The sequence below is a fragment of the Bombina bombina genome, chromosome 2, assembly GCF_027579735.1.
Source record: "Bombina bombina isolate aBomBom1 chromosome 2, aBomBom1.pri, whole genome shotgun sequence".
Taxonomy (NCBI): domain Eukaryota; kingdom Metazoa; phylum Chordata; class Amphibia; order Anura; family Bombinatoridae; genus Bombina; species Bombina bombina.
In genome coordinates, this window is record NC_069500.1 from 8,258,999 (window position 1) to 8,284,529 (window position 25,531).

The 25,531-nt window shown below is 37.2% G+C and overlaps 1 protein-coding gene across 1 annotated transcript in view; it reads left to right on the forward strand.

The window, feature by feature from the left end:
* The window catches only part of TMEM8B (transmembrane protein 8B), a 156,389-nt gene that overhangs the window by 20,956 nt on the left and 109,902 nt on the right, over positions 1 to 25,531 (forward strand). Inside the window, exon 4 of the mRNA XM_053699635.1 lies at positions 22,176 to 22,528. Within this exon, the coding sequence (XP_053555610.1) occupies positions 22,176 to 22,528 (353 nt within the window). The remainder of the gene's footprint in view (positions 1 to 22,175; positions 22,529 to 25,531) is intronic.

A 25,531-nucleotide genomic window follows, 5' to 3' on the forward strand; every position in this document is an offset into this window, starting at 1 on the left:
TTGTATTTAGTAGCTATAACAGAATCATGGTACAATAATTACTAGAGACAACTTGTATTTAGCAGCTATAACAGAATCATGGTACAGTAATTACTAGAGACAACTTGTATTTAGTAGCTATAACAGAATCATGGTACAGTAATTACTAGAGACAACTTGTATTTAGTAGCTATAACAGCATCATGGTACAATAATTACTAGGGACAACTTGTATTTAGTAGCTATAACAGAATCACGGTAGAATAATGACTAGAGATAACTTGTATTTAGTAGCTATAACAGAATCATGGTAAAATAATGACTAGAGACATCTTGTATTTAGTAGCTATAACAGAATCATGGTACAGTAATTACTAGAGACAACTTGTATTTAGTAGCTATAAAAGAATCATGCTACAATAATGACTAGAGACAACTTGGATTTAGTAGCTATAACAGAATCATGGTACAATAATGACTAGGGACAACTTGTATTTAGTAGCTATAAGAGAATCATGGTACAATAATGACTAGGGACAACTTGTAGTTAGTAGCTATAACAGCATCATGGTACAATAATGACTAGAGACAACTTGTATATAGTAGCTATAACAGAATCATGGTACAATAATGACTAGAGACAACTTGGATTTAGTAGCTATAACAGAATCATGGTACAATAATGACTAGAGACAACTTGGATTTAGAAGCTATAACAGAATCATGGTACAATAATGACTAGAGACAACTTGTATTTAGTAGCTATAACAGCATCATGGTACAATAATGACTAGAGACAACTTGTATTTAGTAGCTATAAGAGAATCATGGCACAATACTGACTAGAGACAACTTCTATTTAGCAGCTATAACAGAATCATGGTACAGTAATTACTAGAGACAACTTGTATTTAGTAGCTATAACAGCATCATGGTACAATAATGACTAGAGACAACTTCTATTTAGCAGCTATAACAGAATCATGGTACAGTAATTACTAGACACAACTTGTATTTAATAGCTATAACAGAATCATGGTACAATAATGACTAGAGACAACTAGTATTTAGTAGCTATAACAGAATCATGGTACAGTAATTACTAGAGACAACTTGTATTTAGTAGCTATAAAAGAATCATGGTACAATAATGACTAGAGACAACTTGTATTTAGTAGCCATAACAGAATCATGGTACAATAATGACTAGAGACAACTTGTATTTAGTAGCTATAACAGAATCATGGTACAATAATGACTAGAGACAACTTGTATCATAGTAGCTATAAGAGAATCATGGTACAATAATGACTAGAGACAACTTGTATTTAGTAGCTATAACAGAATCATGGTACAATACTGACTAGAGACAACTTGTATTTAGTAGCTATAAAAGAATCATGGTACAGTAATTACTAGAGACAACTTGTATTTAGTAGCTATAAAAGAATCATGCTACAATAATGACTAGAGACAACTTGTATTTAGTAGCTATAACAGAATCATAGTACAATAATGATTAGGGACAACTTGTATTTAGTAGCTATAACAGCATCATGGTACAATAATGACTAGAGACAACTTGTATTTAGTAGCTATAACAGCATCATGGTACAATAATGATTAGGGACAACTTGTATTTAGTAGCTATAAAAGAATCATGGTACAGTAATTACTAGAGACAACTTGTATTTAGAAGCTATAACAGAATCATAGTACAATAATGATTAGGGACAACTTGTATTTAGTAGCTATAACAGAATCATAGTACAATAATGACTAGAGACAACTTGTATTTCGTAGCTATAAGAGAATCATGGTACAATAATGACTAGAGACAACTTGTATTTAGTAGCTATAACAAAATCATGGTACAATAATGACTAGAGACAACTTGTATTTCGTAGCTATAAGAGAATCATGGTACAGTAATTACTAGAGACAACTTGTATCTAGTAGCTATTACAGAATCATGGTAGAATAATGACTAGAGACAACTTGTATTTAGTAGCTATACTAGAATCATGGTACAATAATGACTAGAGACAACTTGTATTTAGTAGCTATACCAGAATCATGGTACAATAATGACTAGAGACAACTTGTATTTAGTAGCTATAACAGAATCATGGTACAATAATGACTAGGGACAACTTTCATTTAGAAGCTATAACAGCATCATGGTACAATAATGACTAGAGACAACTTGTATTTAATAGCTATAACAGAATCATGGTACAATAATGACTAGGGACAACTTGTATTTAGTAGCTATAACAGAATCATGGTACAATAATGACTAGAGACAACTTCTATTTAGCAGCTATAACAGAATCATGGTACAGTAATTACTAGAGACAACTTGTATCTAGTAGCTATTACAGAATCATGGTAGAATAATGACTAGAGACAACTTGTATTTAGTAGCTATACCAGAATCATGGTACAATAATGACTAGAGACAACTTGTATTTAGTAGCTATACCAGAATCATGGTACAATAATGACTAGAGACAACTTGTATTTAGTAGCTATAACAGAATCATGGTACAATAATAACTAGGGACAAATTGTATTTAGTAGCTATAACAGAATCATGGTACAATAATGACTATAGACAACTTGTATTTAGTAGCTATAACAGAATCATGGTACAATAATGACTAGAGACAACTTGTATTTAGTAGCTATAACAGCATCATGGTACAATAATGACTAGAGACAACTTGTATCATAGTAGCTATAAGAGAATCATGGTACAATACTGACTAGAGACAACTTGTATTTAGTAGCTATAACAGAATCATGGTACAATAATGACTAGAGACAACTTGTATTTAGTAGCTATAACAGCATCATGGTACAATAATGACTAGGGACAACTTGTATTTAGTAGCTTTAACAGAATCATGGTACAATAATGACTAGAGACAACTTGTATTTAGTAGCTATAACAGAATCATGGTACAATAATGACTAGGGACAACTTGTATTTAGTAGCTATAACAGAATCATGGTACAATAATGACTAGAGACAACTTGTATTTAGTAGCTATAACATAATCATAGTACAATAATGACTAGGGACAACTTGTATTTAGTAGCTATAACAGCATCATGGTACAATAATGACTAGAGACAACTTGTATTTAGTAGCTATAAGAAAATCATGGTATAATAATGACTAGAGGCAACTTGTATTTAGTAGCTATAACAGAATCATGGTACAATAATGACTAGAGACAACTTGTATTTAGAAGCTATAACAGCATCATGGTACAATAATGACTAGGGACAACTTGTATTTAGTAGCTACAACAGCATCATGGTACAATAATGACTAGAGACAACTTGTATCTAGTAGCTATAACAGAATCATGGTAGAATAATGACTAGGGACAACTTGTATTTAGTAGCTATAACAGAATCATGGTACAATAATGACTAGGTTTAGAAGAAATGTTAACTGGCACTACACACATATGCTAAGTAAGGAAAAAAATCTGTAACACAGATTCCGGTGCTGTCCCTTTAAAGTGAATATTAACAAAGGAGAGACAGAAAAGACAGGGGCTTAAATAGCACTCATCCTTACTAGATAATAGTAATAGTAAATATAAAAATTATATACTTTAATATTTAAGGTTAAAATAGGGTAAAACACCCCTAATATATCCTAAACCCACTACCATAGAAAACAATTAGCAAAAAATTAAAACCAAACTAACAGTCACTTTTCTGTTTCCTGGCCGATAGCGGGAAACGTCGGCGTCAGGTGGCTGAAGTGACTGTATAGTATGGAGTAAAGTAATCTTAAAACAAACGCGTTTCGGCTAATCCATAGCCTTTCTCAATGCTGTACTTCACAATGTAAAATGTTTAAGCCGAAGCTCAAGCGTGTGTGGCCTTATATAGCGGTTTGTAACTTAACGACCAGCCAATCAGGAGTGTCTAGAAGGAAACACCTACGTATTGTCCAATCGTAGTGTGACACTAGAAACGTCTTCTGTTTTGGCTGCTATGTGTGGTTAAGGAGTATACCTTCGGTCATAACATACACGCTCATTGGGTGACTTGAAAAAGATAGCTCAGAAGCCCAATTTTATGGCAACAATATAACGATCACATTGTAACTTCTGGGTAACAGAACTTATATACTAAAAAGAACGAACGAATTTCAATGAACCACTATTATGTAACATAGCAATATTTAGTAAATAAATTTGTTACGATCGTGTTCTGTATAATACCTTGGTGTGATTATCTTAACAGAAAAAAGACCAATCTAAACACAGTGATCCATCAATACACACTGATAATATCCCCAGGATAATATCCAAAATCGGAATTACGTGTTTGATTCCTGAGTACTTTATATTGTTATAAGTGTGGCATATTGTGTGTGTGAATTTGAATTGGGTTTCAGGTTAGATGGTAAATATTAAGACTGTAATCGTATACATATGCAATGGTGTCAGTATACAACCTTATAACTTATTTGTAATAGAATATTGATCAAAGCTAAACAAATTGTTTCCTACTTTATACAGTCATATGAAAGAATGTATGCTCACAATTCTCCTCATAACTATATAAGTAATAATGGTTCAATCATGGCAATATTAAAATTATTACATTTACCTTCAATAGACTATGTATGTATGTGGGAAAATAATGTATATGTTTGCTATGATCATAAATTCCGTTTTTTAAAAAGTATATATAGTGTGTTGTGACTGACATATGCATTATGTAGACTCTTTACCATCTTATACACGAGATACAATGCATCTACTTAACAAAATCAATGAAATCAATATTGAAACTAACTCTGTATTGGTGTCATGTGATGTTGAATCGCTTTACACCAGTATAAAAACACACTGGGGGTGTAAAGCGGTATCATACTACTTAAACAAAAACACCAATATGAGTGAGGAGGTTAAAGAATTTCTGCTGAATATGATAGAATTTATATTAACCCACAACTTTTTCGTATTCGATGATAAATTCTATTTGCAGATATGTGGGACGGCCATGGGCACTTCGTGTGCCCCGACATATGCGAATATATATCTGGGCTGGTGGGAAGAAACAGTAGTGTTTAATGAAAATCTAAAACACTTCACTCAACATGTCTCCCACTGGTCCAGATATATAGATGATATTCTATTCATATGGAATGGCCCTGAAAACCTCCTCATAGATTTCATAGATACTCTGAATGATAATCCTTTTGGATTATATTTAACATCTACTATACAAAAATCAAAAGTAGAATTTCTAGATCTTACTATCCACAAGAAAGGCAACTTAATTGAAACTAATGCATATAGAAAACCCACGTCTACTAACAATATACTACATGCAAGCAGTTACCACCATCCTGCCACAATTAAAGGGTTACCCATGGGAGAATATACACGCCTACGTAGAAATTGTAGTACACTAGATAGTTTCAAAAAAGCTGCACACGATCTAAGAAAAAGACTACTTGAAAGAGGCTATTCTAGAAAATCATTGGCTAAAGCCTATAACAGAGCACTGCTAAAGGATAGGAGAGAGTTATTAACCCCGAAAGTTAAAGAGAATAATACTCCCCTGCGATGTATCACTACATATTCCACACAAAGTGACCAAATTACCAACATTTTAAAACAGCATTGGCATGTCCTTACCAGAGACGAACTATTGAAACCATTGCTACCAGATAGACCTCTATTAACGTATAGGCGAGCTAGCAATATCAAAGATACACTCATAACAAGCCATTATGACAGAAATGCTAAAAAATCACCTATTTATGAAGGCTCTATCGCGTGTGGGCATTGCTCAGTATGCCAGCATATGGTTAAAAAACAAACAATAGTCGATAGATTTGGGAATACGTGTAAAATCAGACAACATATCAACTGCCAGAGTACTAATGTCATCTATTGTATCTCTTGTAGCTGTAATTTATTTTATGTTGGTATGACAACAAGAAGTATGGGAACACGTATTACAGAACATCTCAGTAATATAAGGACTGCCCAGAGGGATGTGGATAAACATAAACAAATAACAAGTGTCGCAAGACACTTTCTACATGCCCATAATGGGAAGACCAATGCTTTAAGATGTTGGGGCTTGGAACGACTCAAGCCTGGAATAAGAGGGGGAAGTACTGAGAATAAATTATTACAGATGGAAACCAAGTGGGTTTTTAATCTGAATACCGTCATACCCAATGGTATGAATGAGTATAATAATTATTGGGTGTATATCTAAATTGGGTGACCCTAAGATAACCATTTGCCCCTTCTGAATTATGGCAACCTAGTCCACTATGGGTATGCTTGTATCTTTTTGACAGAAAACCCATAATGACAACACATAATGCATATGTCAGTCACAACACACTATATATACTTTTTAAAAAACGGAATTTATGATCATAGCAAACATATACCTTATTTTCCCACATACATACATAGTCTATTGAAGGTAAATGTAATAATTTTAATATTGCCATGATTGAACCATTATTACTTATATAGTTATGAGGAGAATTGTGAGCATACATTCTTTCATATGACTGTATAAAGTAGGAAACAATTTGTTTAGCTTTGATCAATATTCTATTACAAATAAGTTATAAGGTTGTATACTGACACCATTGCATATGTATACGATTACAGTCTTAATATTTACCATCTAACCTGAAACCCAATTCAAATTCACACACACAATATGCCACACTTATAACAATATAAAGTACTCAGGAATCAAACACGTAATTCCGATTTGGGATATTATCCTGGGGATATTATCAGTGTGTATTGATGGATCACTGTGTTTAGATTGGTCTTTTTTCTGTTAAGATAATCACACCGGGGTATTATACAGAACACGATCGTAACGAATTTATTTACTAAATATTGCTATGTTACATAATAGTGGTTCATTGAAATTCGTTCGTTCTTTTTAGTATATAAGTTCTGTTACCCAGAAGTTACAATGTGATCGTTATATTGTTGCCATAAAATTGGGCTTCTGAGCTATCTTTTTCAAGTCACCCAATGAGCGTGTATGTTATGACCGAAGGTATACTCCTTAACCACACATAGCAGCCAAAACAGAAGACGTTTCTAGTGTCACACTACGATTGGACAATACGTAGGTGTTTCCTTCTAGACACTCCTGATTGGCTGGTCGTTAAGTTACAAACCGCTATATAAGGCCACACACGCTTGAGCTTCGGCTTAAACATTTTACATTGTGAAGTACAGCATTGAGAAAGGCTATGGATTAGCCGAAACGCGTTTGTTTTAAGATTACTTTACTCCATACTATACAGTCACTTCAGCCACCTGACGCCGACGTTTCCCGCTATCGGCCAGGAAACAGAAAAGTGACTGTTAGTTTGGTTTTAATTTTTTGCTAATTGTTTTCTATGGTAGTGGGTTTAGGATATATTAGGGGTGTTTTACCCTATTTTAACCTTAAATATTAAAGTATATAATTTTTATATTTACTATTACTATTATCTAGTAAGGATGAGTGCTATTTAAGCCCCTGTCTTTTCTGTCTCTCCTTTGTTAATATTCACTTTAAAGGGACAGCACCGGAATCTGTGTTACAGATTTTTTTCCTTACTTAGCATATGTGTGTAGTGCCAGTTAACATTTCTTCTAAACTGTTGCATTATCGATGTGAGAATTGCACTCACATTTTTCTTTTTTAACTTGAGCACACACATAAATAACTCCTAACTATGGCCTCTTTTGATCTAGGAGCAGAAATGCTACAATGGACTAATGATATAACCAATCTTTCTTCAGAGTTAAAAAACAAAAGTACTATTGAAAATAATAACATCATGGAATGGTTTGATTCTCTAAAAGATCTAAAGAAATTTAGAAGGAAACAAATTAAAAAACAGTGGAATATAGGAATGTACAATTTTTATAAAGACAACAATGTCATTCCTAGAGGTCTAAGATTGAAATTGTTTCCTTCTTTCAGTGATTATAAACCTGAATTCAAATTAAAATGGGAAAGTGCTCTAACTGAATGCTCACTTAAATTGATGGGGTATTTAACAGAACATGAACTAGACAAGCTAAATGAGATTAATGAGGGAATATCGAAATTATATGATGAACTCAAACAATATGAATGTAATGAGGAATTTCAAAAGTCTTACAATAAAACTAAGGGAGAGGTTGAGAAATTTGCACGTTATATCTCTGAAAGAAAAGAACGCAAAATTGACAGAGACCTCAATGACTATTCCTCAGATACAATATATACATGGGGTCAGAACAAAACAGCGAGTCTAGATATAGACAATTCTGATAAGGAAGGAGATAGCACTGATGCAGAAATATCTGATGGTGAAACTCTACCCAAAACCATCCTAAAAAATAGAATTGTACCTCATAAAGTGAACAATACAAACATCCCTTTAGGCATAGAACACGAAGGGGCCGCAAGCACAAAACCCAGAACCAGGAGACAAGTCAGGTTCAATTACAAACCACAACACAAGAAGAAGTAGAGAGCCCTGAATTAAATATTATCAACCTTTCCAATTTAACTCTTACTAATGATCAGATATCAGTCCTTAAAAGAGGCCTGTCGTTTATACCCACACCAAAATTCAACAAATTCGAAGCCATTAAAGATATACACCTTTTTACTCGAAAAATTCTTTTGAAAAAATACTTTAATAACTCTGAATCGAATTCCTTAAATGCCAGCAGTGGCGTCACTAGGGGGGGGCGGGGGGGGGCGGGCCGCACCCGGGTGACACCCTCCAGGGGGTGACACCAAAAAAAAAAAAAAATTTTTTTTTTTTTTTTTTTTTTAAATTTTATTGAAATTCAAAGAAATACAATGTTGAGATGCATAGATTATTTTATTAGAGGCTGGAATTTGTGAACATTAGTGGGACTTGGGAAGTTGTAGACACACAATTTTTTTGCCCCTTGAGCCAGTGCTGCAATTTCAACAAATAGTTTTCCCGGCGGCTTTTGCTTGTTTGTACTTTGCTCCTCCCCTGCCCAATTTCACTATGAATGTTGTGGGTGTGCCGTGGGGCTTGCAAAGTTGCGCTGCTAGCCTAAACCTGCCTGCCTATCTGTGCTCACTGCTCAGTGACATGCGGCCCAGGGCTGTGCACTGACAGACTTGGAACAGAGTCAGAGAGCAGAATTTTCATAGTTTGCGCGGCTAAATCTTTTCTTCAGTGATTTATTTTAGAGTGCTCTGTTTATCTTTCATTTGATGTTCTGCTGAGCCAGGGAGCAGCTCTAGGCATGAGCTTCATAATTAATGCAGTGCAGTTTACATATTTTGTATGTGTGTGCCTGAGTTTTTGTGTGTCTCAGTGTTTTTGTGTGTGTGTTTTTGTGTGTGTGTCTGAGTGTGTTTCCGAGTGTTTGTGTGTGCATCTGAGTATGTTTTTAAGTGTGTCTGAGTGTTTGTATGTGTGTTTGCCTGTGTTTTTGTGTTTGTCTGCTTTCTGGGGGGGGGGGTGACACCATGACTTACCGCACCGGGTGACACCAACCCTAGTGACGCCACTGAATGCCAGTGATCAAGTGGCTATCAATGATTTAATTGCCCTTTTAGATGAAACCATTAGTACTACCTCTGAAGAAGAAAATAGTAGCTGGCGCAAAATCCTCAAAGCAAAATCAAAATTTGTACCCCCTAACACTACGTCACACAATACATTAACCTTCCTCAATTTAGTATGTCAAGATATTTTAGAAATACAAGATAATGATGGAGGCACCAATCAAAACCTGACAAAGGGTGAATGTTTAGCTTTAAAACAACTCAAAGATATGAAAGGAATACAAATAAAAAATAGTGATAAGGGAGGTAACATTGTCATTTGGCCTGATACAATGTATCGTGAGGAAGCATTGCGCCAGCTAAACAATCCTTCAAACTATAAGGCACTTCTGTGTAATCCTACAGACATGTTTTTGAATAGTTATAATACACTTATTCATTCCGCCTTCACTAATGGAATCATTGATCAAAAGGAATTTAAATTTCTAGAAATTAAAGATCCAAAAACAGCCACATTATATTTGCTGCCAAAAATACATAAAGACATGCACAAGCCACCAGGGAGGCCGATAGTGTCTGGGATCGGCTCCCTCACAGAAAAAGCAAGCAAATATGTAGATGCACGTTTAAGATACATTGTAGACTCTTTACCATCTTATACACGAGATACAATGCATCTACTTAACAAAATCAATGAAATCAATATTGAAACTAACTCTGTATTGGTGTCATGTGATGTTGAATCGCTTTACACCAGTATAAAAACACACTGGGGGTGTAAAGCGGTATCATACTACTTAAACAAAAACACCAATATGAGTGAGGAGGTTAAAGAATTTCTGCAGAATATGATAGAATTTATATTAACCCACAACTTTTTCGTATTCGATGATAAATTCTATTTGCAGATATGTGGGAAGGCCATGGGCACTTCGTGTGCCCCGACATATGCGAATATATATCTGGGCTGGTGGGAAGAAACAGTAGTGTTTAATGAAAATCTAAAACACTTCACTCAACATGTCTCCCACTGGTCCAGATATATAGATGATATTCTATTCATATGGAATGGCCCTGAAAACCTCCTCATAGATTTCATAGATACTCTGAATGATAATCCTTTTGGATTATATTTAACATCTACTATACAAAAATCAAAAGTAGAATTTCTAGATCTTACTATCCACAAGAAAGGCAACTTAATTGAAACTAATGCATATAGAAAACCCACGTCTACTAACAATATACTACATGCAAGCAGTTACCACCATCCTGCCACAATTAAAGGGTTACCCATGGGAGAATATACACGCCTACGTAGAAATTGTAGTACACTAGATAGTTTCAAAAAAGCTGCACACGATCTAAGAAAAAGACTACTTGAAAGAGGCTATTCTAGAAAATCATTGGCTAAAGCCTATAACAGAGCACTGCTAAAGGATAGGAGAGAGTTATTAACCCCGAAAGTTAAAGAGAATAATACTCCCCTCCGATGTATCACTACATATTCCACACAAAGTGACCAAATTACCAACATTTTAAAACAGCATTGGCATGTCCTTACCAGAGACGAACTATTGAAACCATTGCTACCAGATAGACCTCTATTAACGTATAGGCGAGCTAGCAATATCAAAGATACACTCATAACAAGCCATTATGACAGAAATGCTAAAAAATCACCTATTTATGAAGGCTCTATCGCGTGTGGGCATTGCTCAGTATGCCAGCATATGGTTAAAAAACAAACAATAGTCGATAGATTTGGGAATACGTGTAAAATCAGACAACATATCAACTGCCAGAGTACTAATGTCATCTATTGTATCTCTTGTAGCTGTAATTTATTTTATGTTGGTATGACAACAAGAAGTATGGGAACACGTATTACAGAACATCTCAGTAATATAAGGACTGCCCAGAGGGATGTGGATAAACATAAACAAATAACAAGTGTCGCAAGACACTTTCTACATGCCCATAATGGGAAGACCAATGCTTTAAGATGTTGGGGCTTGGAACGACTCAAGCCTGGAATAAGAGGGGGAAGTACTGAGAATAAATTATTACAGATGGAAACCAAGTGGGTTTTTAATCTGAATACCGTCATACCCAATGGTATGAATGAGTATAATAATTATTGGGTGTATATCTAAATTGGGTGACCCTAAGATAACCATTTGCCCCTTCTGAATTATGGCAACCTAGTCCACTATGGGTATGCTTGTATCTTTTTGACAGAAAACCCATAATGACAACACATAATGCATATGTCAGTCACAACACACTATATATACTTTTTAAAAAACGGAATTTATGATCATAGCAAACATATACCTTATTTTCCCACATACATACATAGTCTATTGAAGGTAAATGTAATAATTTTAATATTGCCATGATTGAACCATTATTACTTATATAGTTATGAGGAGAATTGTGAGCATACATTCTTTCATATGACTGTATAAAGTAGGAAACAATTTGTTTAGCTTTGATCAATATTCTATTACAAATAAGTTATAAGGTTGTATACTGACACCATTGCATATGTATACGATTACAGTCTTAATATTTACCATCTAACCTGAAACCCAATTCAAATTCACACACACAATATGCCACACTTATAACAATATAAAGTACTCAGGAATCAAACACGTAATTCCGATTTGGGATATTATCCTGGGGATATTATCAGTGTGTATTGATGGATCACTGTGTTTAGATTGGTCTTTTTTCTGTTAAGATAATCACACCGGGGTATTATACAGAACACGATCGTAACGAATTTATTTACTAAATATTGCTATGTTACATAATAGTGGTTCATTGAAATTCGTTCGTTCTTTTTAGTATATAAGTTCTGTTACCCAGAAGTTACAATGTGATCGTTATATTGTTGCCATAAAATTGGGCTTCTGAGCTATCTTTTTCAAGTCACCCAATGAGCGTGTATGTTATGACCGAAGGTATACTCCTTAACCACACATAGCAGCCAAAACAGAAGACGTTTCTAGTGTCACACTACGATTGGACAATATGTAGGTGTTTCCTTCTAGACACTCCTGATTGGCTGGTCGTTAAGTTACAAACCGCTATATAAGGCCACACACGCTTGAGCTTCGGCTTAAACATTTTACATTGTGAAGTACAGCATTGAGAAAGGCTATGGATTAGCCGAAACGCGTTTGTTTTAAGATTACTTTACTCCATACTATACAGTCACTTCAGCCACCTGACGCCGACGTTTCCCGCTATCGGCCAGGAAACAGAAAAGTGACTGTTAGTTTGGTTTTAATTTTTTGCTAATTGTTTTCTATGGTAGTGGGTTTAGGATATATTAGGGGTGTTTTACCCTATTTTAACCTTAAATATTAAAGTATATAATTTTTATATTTACTATTACTATTATCTAGTAAGGATGAGTGCTATTTAAGCCCCTGTCTTTTCTGTCTCTCCTTTGTTAACAATAATGACTAGGGACATTTTGAATTTAGTAGCTATAAGAGAATCATGGTACAATAATGACTAGGGACAACTTGTATTTAGTAGCTATAACAGAATCACGGTACAATAATGACTAGAGACAACTTGTATTTAGTAGCTAAAGCAGAATAATGGTACAATAATGACTAGGGACTAGTGATGTTGCGAATAGTTAGCCGGCAAATAGTTCCCGGCGAACATAGCATATTCGCGTTCGCCGCGGCGGGCGAACATATGCGATGTTAGGTCCGTCCCCTATTCGTCATCATTGAGTAAACTTTGACCCTGTACCTCACAGTCAGCAGACACATTCCAGCCAATCAGCAGCAGACCCTCCCTCCCAGACTCTCCCACCTCCTGGACAGCATCCATTTTAGATTCATTCGGAAGCTGCATTCTTAGTGAGAGGAGGGACAGTGTAGCTGCTGCTGATTTAATAGGGAAATCGATAGCTAGGCTAGTGTATTCAGTGTCCACTACAGTCCTGAAGGACTCATCTGATCTCTGCTGTAAGGACAGCACCCCAAAAAGCCCTTTTTAGGGCTAGAACATCAGTCTGCTTTTTTTTTTTTTTTTCCTGTGTAATCTAATTGCAGTTGCCTGCCTGCCAGCGTGTGTGTCAGGCTCACAGCGTATACTGTGCCCACTTGCCCAGTGCCACCACTCATATCTGGTGTAACAGTAGTGTACATTTAAAAAAAACAACACTTTTTTGACTGTGAAATAATAGCAGTCAGTTTCCTTCACACGTGTGCGTTTCAGGGCCTGCCTGACAGGGCACAGTGTCACATCAGTGCAACGCATATCTGGTGTAACAGTAGTGTACATTTAAAAAAAACAACACTTTTTTGACTGTGTTAAATAATAGCAGTCAGTTTCCTTCACGCGTGTGCGTTTCATTGCCTGCCTGCCAGGGTACAGTGTCACACCAGTGCAACTCATATCTGGTGTAACAGTAGTGTAGATTTTAAAAAAACAACACTTTTTTGACTGTGTTAAATAATAGCAGTCAGTTTCCTTCACACATGTGCGTTTAAGTGCCTGCCTGCCAAGGCACAGTTTCACCCCAGTGCAACTCATATCTGGTGTAACAGTAGTGTACATTTAAAAAAAACAACACTTTTTTGACTGTGAAATAATAGCAGTCAGTTTCCTTCACACGTGTGCGTTTCAGGGCCTGCCAGGGCACAGTGTCACACCAGTGCAACTCATATCTGGTGTAACAGTAGTGTACATTTAAAAAAACAACACTTTTTTGACTGTGAAATAATAGCAGTCAGTTTCCTTCACACGTGTGCGTTTCAGGGCCTGCCTGCCTGCCAGGGCACAGTGTCACCCCAGTGCAACTCATATCTGGTGTAACAGTAGTGTACATTTAACAAAAAACAACACTTTTTTGACTGTGAAATAATAGCAGTCAGTTTCCTTCACACGTGTGCGTTTCAGTGCCTGCCTGCCAGGGCACAGTGTCACCCCAGTGCAACTCATATCTGGTGTAACAGTAGTGTACATTAAAAAAAAAAACTAGAAATTTGACTGTGTTAAATAATAGCAGTCAGTTTCCTTCACACGTGTGCGTTTCAGTGCCTGCCTGCCAGGGCACAGTGTCACCCCAGTGCAACTCATATCTGGTGTAACAGTAGTGTACATTTAAAAAAAACAACACTTTTTTGACTGTGAAATAATAGCAGTCAGTTTCCTTCACACGTGTGCGTTTCAGTGCCTGCCTGACAAGGCACAGTTCACAAGAAGACTCTGCCTATAAAGGGAAGGGATACAACACACAATGCGGTAATATACTGTATAGATTTAAACTTGATGTAAGTTCTAAAGATGTTTTTCATTAAGAATAGAAATGTATCTAACAAAGCATACTGCAGTTATTCCAAGGGTGAACTACCACAGGTTAAGAAAAGCATTATAGGTTTCTAAAAAGCACGTGCATTACCCCCTGACTTAAACATTTAACCAGTGCACAAACCTATAGTTCCCCTTTTTTCTTATTGATAACACCACAGTGGAAAATAGAACTGCATACACTTCAGCAGTATACTCCCCAGAACCTATAACCTATAGTGGGTAACTTGCTTCCCTTACCTGTGCTCCCCCTTTTTTCTCCCTCCCACTCAACTAAAATCACACGGCTCCTCAAGGCGAGCAAGTAAATAAATAAATACATAAACGAATAAAACAACTAGTTGACTGTCCTTCCAGTTAACTATCTCGATATACCTCTATTGTCTCCTCCAAGATATAAATAATATAATACTAACTTGAGAGTTAGTTAGGCGATATTTCTTCCCCCCTAGTAAGGTGTATGTTAGAATGTTTCGTACACTAATTACGTATGTTCTGGTTAATATGTTTTCTTGTTTTTCAAAATATGTATGCAATGTTACTTTTATTGTTGACTTGTGCTCATTTTACTATTGTGTTCCAATCTCAGACTGTGTTATACTTTCAGACAGACTTCATGCTACACTAATCCAAATCTATCCAACAGTATGGAAACCACACAGGAGAAAAATATAAAGTTAATTTCCCACAATGTAAATGGATTTAACAGCCCATATAAAAGATTGTTGGCACTACGGGATTATAAGAGAATAAAAGCAGATATCTTATTTATTCAGGAGACCCACTTTAAAAGGGGATTTGAATCCAAAGCCGGTCTAAAAAAATTTGGAGAGGTCTTCCTCTCATCACACACTACCAAGCATAATGGGGTTGGGATATTATTGAACAAAAAATTGCCTTTTCTGGGTAATTTCAACACATAAGGACAAAGAGGGTAGATACATAATAGTAGTGGGATTCCTATTTCATAAACTGGTAATGCTGGCAAACATATACGCCCCCAATGTTGACCCATCCCCCTTCTTTCTCCAGATTAACAAAAAACTCCTTGAAATATCTAGAGGCAGTTTAATATTAGGTGGAGACTTCAACCTTGCACTAGACCCAGCACTGGACTGCTCTACAGGTACATCCTCGGTACCAAACAAAACACTTAAACAAATCAAATTAACCCTCTCACAATTGGCTTTGCATGACACTTGGCGCTTACACCACCCTGACGACAAAGATTTCACGTTTTACTCAAACCCACACCACTTATATACCAGAATTGATTACTTTTTCACAGACGTCAACAGTTTATCTTATGTTACCTACACTGACATTTACCCTATTACCTGGTCAGACCATGCCAAAATCAGTTGCCACCTTAATTGGCCTACCTCGTCGCCCTCCAATACTTGCTGGAGATTTGATTATTCCCTTCTCAGAGATCCCCTGACTTACATCCAGATCCAGAAATCGTTAATCGACTACTTTCTTAGGAATGATACTCCCGACACAAACATACATAACATCTGGAACGCTCACAAATGCGTAATTAGAGGTGAGCTCATTGCCATAAAAGCTGCCAAGATTAAACAACAGAACAATTACCTTAACTCCCTACTAGAAGATATAGATAAGCTACAGACTTTACATAAAACATTCCCCACCAATACCTCACTACTAGAAAGCCTTAGTCATAAACGAGATCAACTTCACATTTATCTAGGTACCGAAACAAAAAAAAGAGCCCTGTTTCTTAAAAAAATATATTATGAGGGAGCCAACAAACAGGGGAGAATGCTGGCCAGACAACTTAAATGACGAACAAATAGACAATATATAATGAAAATACGCGGAACCACCGGTGACTTGAAATCGACTACTGCTGACATCATGAAAGCATTCACAGATTATTATGACAAACTGTATAATATTAGACGAGGCATGGATGATCCCACCCCAGCCGACATAGCAGACTATCTATCGGACCTAAACCTCCCTAGGCTAACTACAGAACAAAATGAAACTCTAGATGCCCCAATATCCGAGGAAGAACTTCTAGAAGCTATTTCCTCTCTCCCCTCAGGTAAGGCCCCGGGCCCTGACGGTTTTAGCAACTCCTATTATACTCAATTCAAAGAAATATTGTCACCATACCTTTTAAGATATTATCAGAGTATAGACTCTAACGGGAAGTTCTCTCCGTCCTCACTCCAGGCACACATCTCAATAATACTTAAACCTGGTAAATCATCAGAACAAATATCTAACTACCGCCCGATCTCGCTTATCAATACTGATTTAAAGATCTTTGTGAAAATACTAACGAATCGTATAAACCAGTTCCTCCCTAACCTAGTACATAACGATCAGGTGGGCTTTGTGCCTGGACGTGAGGCGAGAGACAACACAGTTCGCAACCTACATCTAATCTGGCACATCACAAACACACACATCCCTTCCGTAGTAATATCTACAGATGCCGAAAAGGCCTTCGACCGGGTCAACTGGTCCTTCCTGAGGGCAGCTCTAGAAACATTTGGCTTTAGCTCAATTACCCTGAAGCGAATATTCGCGTTATATATATCACCTAGTACCCGTATATTAGTTAACGGCTCTTTATCGCCCCCCCATAGATATAAACAATGGAACGCGCCAGGGATGTCCTCTCTCATCCTTACTGTTCGCACTCCTCATTGAAACCCTAGCCGCCAAGATTAGAAATAACCCAGAGATTACAGGAATAACAGTAAGACAGGAAACTTATAAGTTATCCCTCTTCGCCGATGATATCCTCTTCACAATAACTAACCCGGAACACTCCATCCCCCCTTTATTGACGGAATTCTCCACCTTTCATAACCTAACAAACTTCCTGATTAACCAGAACAAATCTGAAATAATGGGCTTCTGTCTACCGGTGGACTCGCTCAACTCAATTAAAAATAGTTGCCCCTTTAAATGGTGTAAGGCTCCCATGAAATATCTAGGCATATACCTCACTGACTCGATCAATAAGATCTTTCAAGCTAACTTCCTCCCAATTAAATCAACAATCACGAGAGACCTGTCCTCCTGGAGCTCAAAGAAACTAAATTGGTGGGGACGAATTAATACTTTAAAAATGAATATCTTCCCTAGACTCCTCTATATCATGGAAGCGCTACCGATTCCTCTACCTCCTAAATATCTACCCCAGATGCAAAACCTATTTAGCTCATACGTGTGGCAAAAACCCCCACCGAGAATTAATAAAAACACCATGACCTTATCAAGATCTCATGGTGGACTGGGAATACCTAATTTAGAAGCATACAGAACTTCGATATTCCTACAGAGGATATTTGACTGGAGGGTGGGAGACACACAGAGGAGATGGGTTCGCCTTGAAAAACATCTAGGACCTGAAATACCATTAAATAACTTATGCTGGAGGTCTGACTTCCAAGAGCAAATTAAGTCCATCGCCAATCCAATTACAAAAGAAACCACTTCCCGTTGGAGTTGGGCCTCAATACATTTCCCACACATCTCCTCTAATCCGGGCCCCCTAACCTCTCTACTCCATAATCCAGATTTCTCTTTATCTTCCCTAATTAATTTGAACTCTCTTGCTCCGGTGCTACAGGACACACTTATTTACCACGTCACCATCAATGAAACAATATGCACACAAGACCAATTAATAGAGAAAGGCTTTGACTGGGCAGGAAATTGGTTCTCTTATAGAAGATTGCATAACTACATATACACTCACAAAAATAAAAATAACATGGTTCGCATTCCAACCAACATTGAGAAACTATACCTCTCAAGTTCCCCAGTTAAACACTCATTATCCACTATTTACAAAATTCTCACTCACCCCTCCCCAGGTAACTTACCATACTCTATCGAAATGTGGGAAAGAGAGCTAGGAATCATCATCCTCCCCCAAACAGCGACTAACATATTTTTAAACACAAAAAAATCCTCTACCTCTTCCTCCATCTTAGAAACAAACTACAAAATCTTGCATTGTTGGTACCTAACTCCCCGTAGGCTCCATCGCTTATACCCCAAGCTCAGTAATAGATGCTGGAGATGCGGCCACGTAGGAAGCGGTATGGGCCACATGTGGTGGTGGTGCTCCCAGCTTAACCACTTCTGGTATAAAGTAATACGTGAAGTTGAACATATTTTCAAAATAACTATACCTCCAGATCCCCAAATATGGTTATTAAATAAAACCACTCATCTTCCTTCCAAACAACTTCTCCCTATATTTAGGATTTTTACCAACAGTGTCAAAACCCTTATAGCCAAAATGTGGAAATCTAGAGAGGTTCCCTCATTGACGATGTGGAGGAACAAGGTCACTGAGTTGCTGGAATTGGAGGAATACTCAGTTTATAAAAAAGGGAATACTGAAAGTTTTGTAATGTTACAAGCAATGTGGGACGAATATATTAGAAATAATTGATCCTCCCCATTTGGGAAAGGAATCCAGCATGAACAACTATGCGATGTTAGTGTGGTTTACTACTAGGAAGGCAAAAATTGTATAATATGTTACTTCACTATATGTTCTGAGATTGGACAACTGTTATTTGAAATTACTGTTATATTGTTTACTTTACAGATCATTAGTTAGGCTTCATCTTGAGGTCTTATGCCACTTTACAGATCATTAGTTAGATTTAATCTTGAGGTTCCTATGCCACTTTACAGATCATTAGTTAGGCCTCATCTTGAGGTTCTTATGTCACTTTATAGATCATTAGTTAGGCCTCATCTTGAGGTTCGTATGCCACTTTAAAGATCATTAGCTAGGCCTCATCTTGAGGTTCCTATGCCACTTTAAAGATCATTAGTTAGGCCTCATCTTGAGGTTCTTATGTCACTTTACAGATCATTAGTTAGGCTTCATCTTGAGGTCTTATGCCACTTTACAGATCATTAGTTAGATTTCATCTTGAGGTTCCTATGCCACTTTACAGATCATTAGTTAGGCCTCATCTTGAGGTTCTTATGTCACTTTATAGATCATTAGTTAGGCCTCATCTTGAGGTTCATATGCCACTTTAAAGATCATTAGCTAGGCTTCATCTTGAGGTTCCTATGCCACTTTAAAGATCATTAGTTATCTTGAGGTTCTTATGTCACTTTACAGATCATTAGTTAGGCCTCATCTTGAGGTTCTTATGTCACTTTACAGATCATTAGTTAGGCTTCATCTTTACAGATCATTAGTTAGGCTTCATCTTGAGGTTCCTATGCCACTTTAAAGATCATTAGTTATCTTGAGGTTCTTATGTCACTTTACAGATCATTAGTTAGGCCTCATCTTGAGATTCTTATGTCACTTTACAGATCATTAGTTAGGCTTCATCTTGAGGTTCTTATGTCACTTTACAGATCATTAGTTAGGCTTCATCTTGAGGTCTTATGCCACTTTACAGATCATTAGTTAGATTTCATCTTGAGGTTCCTATGCCACTTTACACATCATTAGTTAGGCCTCATCTTGAGGTTTTTATGTCACTTTACAGATCATTAGTTAGGCCTCATCTTGAGGTTCTTATGTCACTTTATAGATCATTAGTTAGGCCTCATCTTGAGGTTCGTATGCCACTTTATAGATCATTAGTTAGGCCTCATCTTGAGGTTTTTATGTCACTTTACAGATCATTAGTTAGGCCTCATCTTGAGGTTCTTATGTCACTTTATAGATCATTAGTTAGGCCTCATCTTGAGGTTCGTATGCCACTTTAAAGATCTTGTACTTATTTGATTATTTTCTATTTAGTGTTTTTTTTTTTCCGTACTTTAGATAATTGTATTTAATTGTTTTTAATTCTAGTTAATTTATTTAATTAATTTAATTATAGTGTAGTGTTAGGTGTAATTGTAACTTAGGTTAGGTTTTATTTTACAGGTAAATTTGTCTTTATTTTAACTAGGTAGCTATTAAATAGTTAATAACTATTTAATAACTATTCTACCTAGTTAAAATAAATACAAAGTTGCCTGTAAAATAAAAATAAACCATAAGCTAGCTACAATGCAACTATTAGTTATATTGTAGCTATCTTAGGGTTTATTTTATAGGTATTTAGTTTTAAATAGGAATAATTTAGGTAATTGTAGTAATTTTATTTAGATTTATTTAAATTATATTTACGTTAGGGGGGGTTAGGGTTAGACTTAGGTTTAGGGGTTAAGAACTTTAATATAGTGGCGGCGATGTTAGGGACGGCAGATTAGGGGTTAATAAAATTTAACTAATGTTTGCGAGCCGGGAGTGCGGCGGTTTAGGGGTTAATATATTTATTATAGTGGCGGCGATGTCCGGTTCGGCAGATTAGGGGTTAAAATATTTATTATAGTGTTTGCGATGTGGGGGGGCCTCGGTTTAGGGGTTAATAGGTAGTTTATGAGTGTTAGTGTACTTTTTAGCACTTTAGTTAAGAGTTTTATACTACGGCGTTAGACCATAAAACTCTAAACTACTGACTTTAAAATGCGGTACCAGGCTTGACAGGAGAGGGTGTACCGCTCACTTTTTGGAAGACTCGTAATACCGGCGTTATGCAAGTCCCATTGAAAAAATAGGATACGCAATTGACGTAAGTGGATTTGCGGTATTTTCGAGTCTGGCCAAAAAAGTGAGCGGTGAGCCTGTCATTTCAAGACTCGTAATACCAGCGGGCGTTAAAAAGCAGCGTTGGGACCTCTCAACGCTGCTTTTTAAGGCTAACGCAGGACTCGTAATCTAGCCGTATGTTTCTATGTTTGTGCTGTATCTCTTCATCATATCTATATCTGCTAATATGTACCGGGTCAGTACCTGTGTGCTGTATCTGTTATCATATCTATGTCTGCTAATATGTAACTGGTCAGTACCTGTGCGCTGTATCTGTTATCATATCTATATCTGCTAATATGTACCGGGTCAGTACCTGTGCGCTGCATCTGTTATCATATCTATATCTGCTAATATGTACCGGGTCAGTACCTGTGCGCTGTATCTGTTATCATATCTATGTCTGCTAATATGTAACGGGTCACTACCTGTGCGCTGTATCTGTTATCATATCTATGTCTGCTAATATGTACCGGGTCAGTACCTGTGAGCTGTATTTGTTATCATATATATGTCTGCTAATATGTACCGGGTCAGTATCTGTGCACTGTATCTTTTATCATATCTATGTCTTCTAATATATACTGGGTCCGTATCTCTGTGCGCTTTATACATATTATTCAAGAATATCGCCTCTCTGATAACTTACTTGTTTGTGTTTTCTAAACAGATTGCTCCCGTCCTGGGCTTGCACGAGGTTCCACAGGACCAAGCTCTGCTCTGAATATGCCACAGTCCTTCGGTTCAGCAGGGGGGTTGGCATCCTTGGAAGGTCTTCCATCCCCCGGGGTTTCTCTTATGCTTGGAAACATATCATTGGTTGACCATTCAGGTCCTGTCACTTCTTGCTGGCCTATCAGACCTACTCTAAGGAATGAACTTGACACATTCTCTGTTCACTTCTACATATTCTTTGGGCCCAATGTCTCAGTGCCTCCTGATCGACCAGCGGTGTTTAGCATTAACTTGTTACCTGTTCTTGATAGCGGAGGTGTTCTGAACATGGAAATCCGGCTGAACACCGTAAGTGAGACATGAATGAACATTCAACTCTTTCAGTGATTCAGAACATCTGATGCTGTGAGTAATGTATGAGCCAGCAAATAATATCATGACAAATGTAGTAAAGAACACGTCATGACAATTGTAGTAAAGAACGCATAATGGGGCCTATCTATCAAGCCGTCAACTTTGTTGCATTAGACGGCACCAATACACTCGCCTAACATCTCCTAAAATCGCAGCTGCGGACCTGAATACGTTCTCCACCGCCACCTACATAATGTTATTAACCCCTATCCCGCCGCTCCCGGACCCCACCGCAACTAAATAAAAGTATTAACCTCTAAACCCCTGGCCTCCCATATCACTACCACTAACTAAACCTATTAACCCCTAAACCACCAGCCACCCACATCGCCATAAACTAAATTAAGCTATTAACCCCTAACCCTAACAACCCGCTAACTTTACATTAAAATTACAACATCCCTATCTTCAAATAAATTAAAACCTGTAGAATTAAATTAAACTATTAATTAACCTACCCTAACTATTATACTACAATTACATTAAACTACCAATTAAATTAACTATATTACATATTAAAAAACCCTAACCCTACTCAAATTATTTAAATCTACAATAAAAAATTACTAAGTTACCAAAAAAACAAACACTAAGTTACAAAAAAACCACAGTATCAAAAATAAAAATGAATTAAACATAATCTAATAGCCCTATCAAAATAAAAAAGCCCCCCCAAAATAACCCCCCCCTAGCCTACAATAAGCTACCAATGGCCCTTAAAAGGGCCTTTTTCAGGGCATTGCCCCAAAGAAAACAGCTCTTTTACCTGTAAAGAACAATACAAACACCCCCCAACAGTAAAACCCACCAACCACACAACAAACCCCCCAAATAAAAACCCTATCTAAAAAAATCTAAGCTCCCCATTGCCCTGAAAAGGACATTTGTATGGGCATTGCCCTGAAAAGGACATTTGTATGGGCATTGCCCTTAAAAGAGCATTTAGCTCTTTTACTGCCCAGACCCTACTCTAAAAATAAAACCCACCCAAAAAACCCTTAAATAAACCTAACACTAAACCCCGACGATCCACTTACAGTTATTGAAGTTCCACTTGAAGGATCCAGCCGTGCGGCAAGAAGTCTTCATCCAGCCGGCGAAGTCTTCATCCAGGCGGCCTCTTCTATCTTCATCCATCCGGCGCAGAGCGGGTCCATCCTGAAGACATCCGGCGCGGAGCTCCTCTTCAATACAGTTGCCGCAGTAAACTGGATCTTCATCCAAGATGGCGTCCCTTGCATTAGAGTTGCTAAAATCCTATTGGCTGTTCCAATCAGCCAATAGGATGAGCGCTCACATCCTATTGGCTGATTGGAACAGCCAATAGGATTTTAACAACTCTAATCCTATTGGCTGATTGGAACCTTTCAGCCAATCATAATGCAAGGGACGACATCTTGGATGACGTCACTTGCATTGAAGATCCAGTTTACAGCGGTAACCGTATTGAGGAGGAGCTCATGGATGGACCCGCTCCGCGCCGGCTGGATGAAGATGGAAGAGGCCGCCCGGATGAAGACTTCTTGCTGCCTGGATGAAGACTTCTTACCAGCTGGATGGATCCTTCAATCGGAACTTCAATAACTGTAAGTGGATTGTCGGGGGTTAGTGTTAGGTTTATTTAAGGGTTTTTTGGGTGGGTTTTATTTTTAGAGTAGGGTCTGGGCAGTAAAAAATCGAAATGCCCTTTTAAGGGCAATTCCCATACAAATGCCCTTTTCAGGGCAATGGGGAGCTTAGGATTTTTTAGATAGGGTTTTTATTTGGGGGGTTGGTTGTGTGGGTGGTGGGGGTGTTTGTATTTTTATTTACAGATAAAAGAGCTGATTTCTTTGGAGCAATGCCCCGCAAAAGGCCCTTTTAAGGGCCATTGGTAGTTTATTGTAGGCTAGGGTTTTTTTTATTTTGAGGGGGCTTTTTTATTTTGATAGGGCTATTAGATTAGGTGTAATTCGTTTTTATTTTTGATACTGTGGTTTTTTTTTTGTAACTTAGTGTTTGTTTTTTGGTAACAGTAATTTTTTATTGTAGATTTAAATAATTTGAGTAGGGTTAGTTTTTTTTTTAAATATGTAATTTAGTTAATTTAATTGCTAGTTTAATGTAATTGTAGGATAATATTTAGGGTAGGTTAATTAATAGTTTAATATAGTTTAATTTAATTTAATTCTACAGGTAAGTTTTAATTTATTTGAAGATAGGGATGTTGTAATTTTAATGTAAAGTTAGCGGGTTGTTAGGTTTAGGGGTTAATAGCTTAATTTAGTTTATGGCGATGTGGGGGGCTGGCGGTTTAGGGGTTAATAGGTTTAATTAATGGTAGTGATGTGGGAGGCCAGGGGTTTAGGGGTTAATACTTTTATTTAGTTGCAGTGGGGTCCGGGAGCGGCGGGATAGGGGTTAATAACATTATGTAGGTGGCGGCGGGGTCCGGGAGTGGCGAGATAGGGGTTAATATTTGCGTTGACGGCTTGATAAATATCCCCCAATGTCATGACAAATGTAGTAAAGATCATATAATGTCATGACTAATGTAGTAAAGAACATACGGCTAGATTACGAGTTTTGCGGTAAGAGGGGTGCGGTGCTAACTTGCACGTTATTGTCACCGCTCACTTACCTACAGCGCTGGTATTACAGGTTTTCCTAAACCCGTCGTTATTAGGCAAGAAGTTAGCGTAGAGAAAAATTGTGCTCCATACCGCACTCCAATACCAGCACTGCTGAAAGCCGCGGTGAGCTGGTTTTACATGCTTGTGCACGATTTCCCCATAGACATCAGTGGGGAGAGCCGGCTGAAAAAAAGTCTAACACCTGCAATAAAGCAGCGTAAAACTCAGTAACGCAGCCCCATTGATTCCTATGGGGAAACTAAATTTATGTTTACACCTAACACCCTAACATGAACCCAGAGTCTAAACACCCCTAAGCTTACAC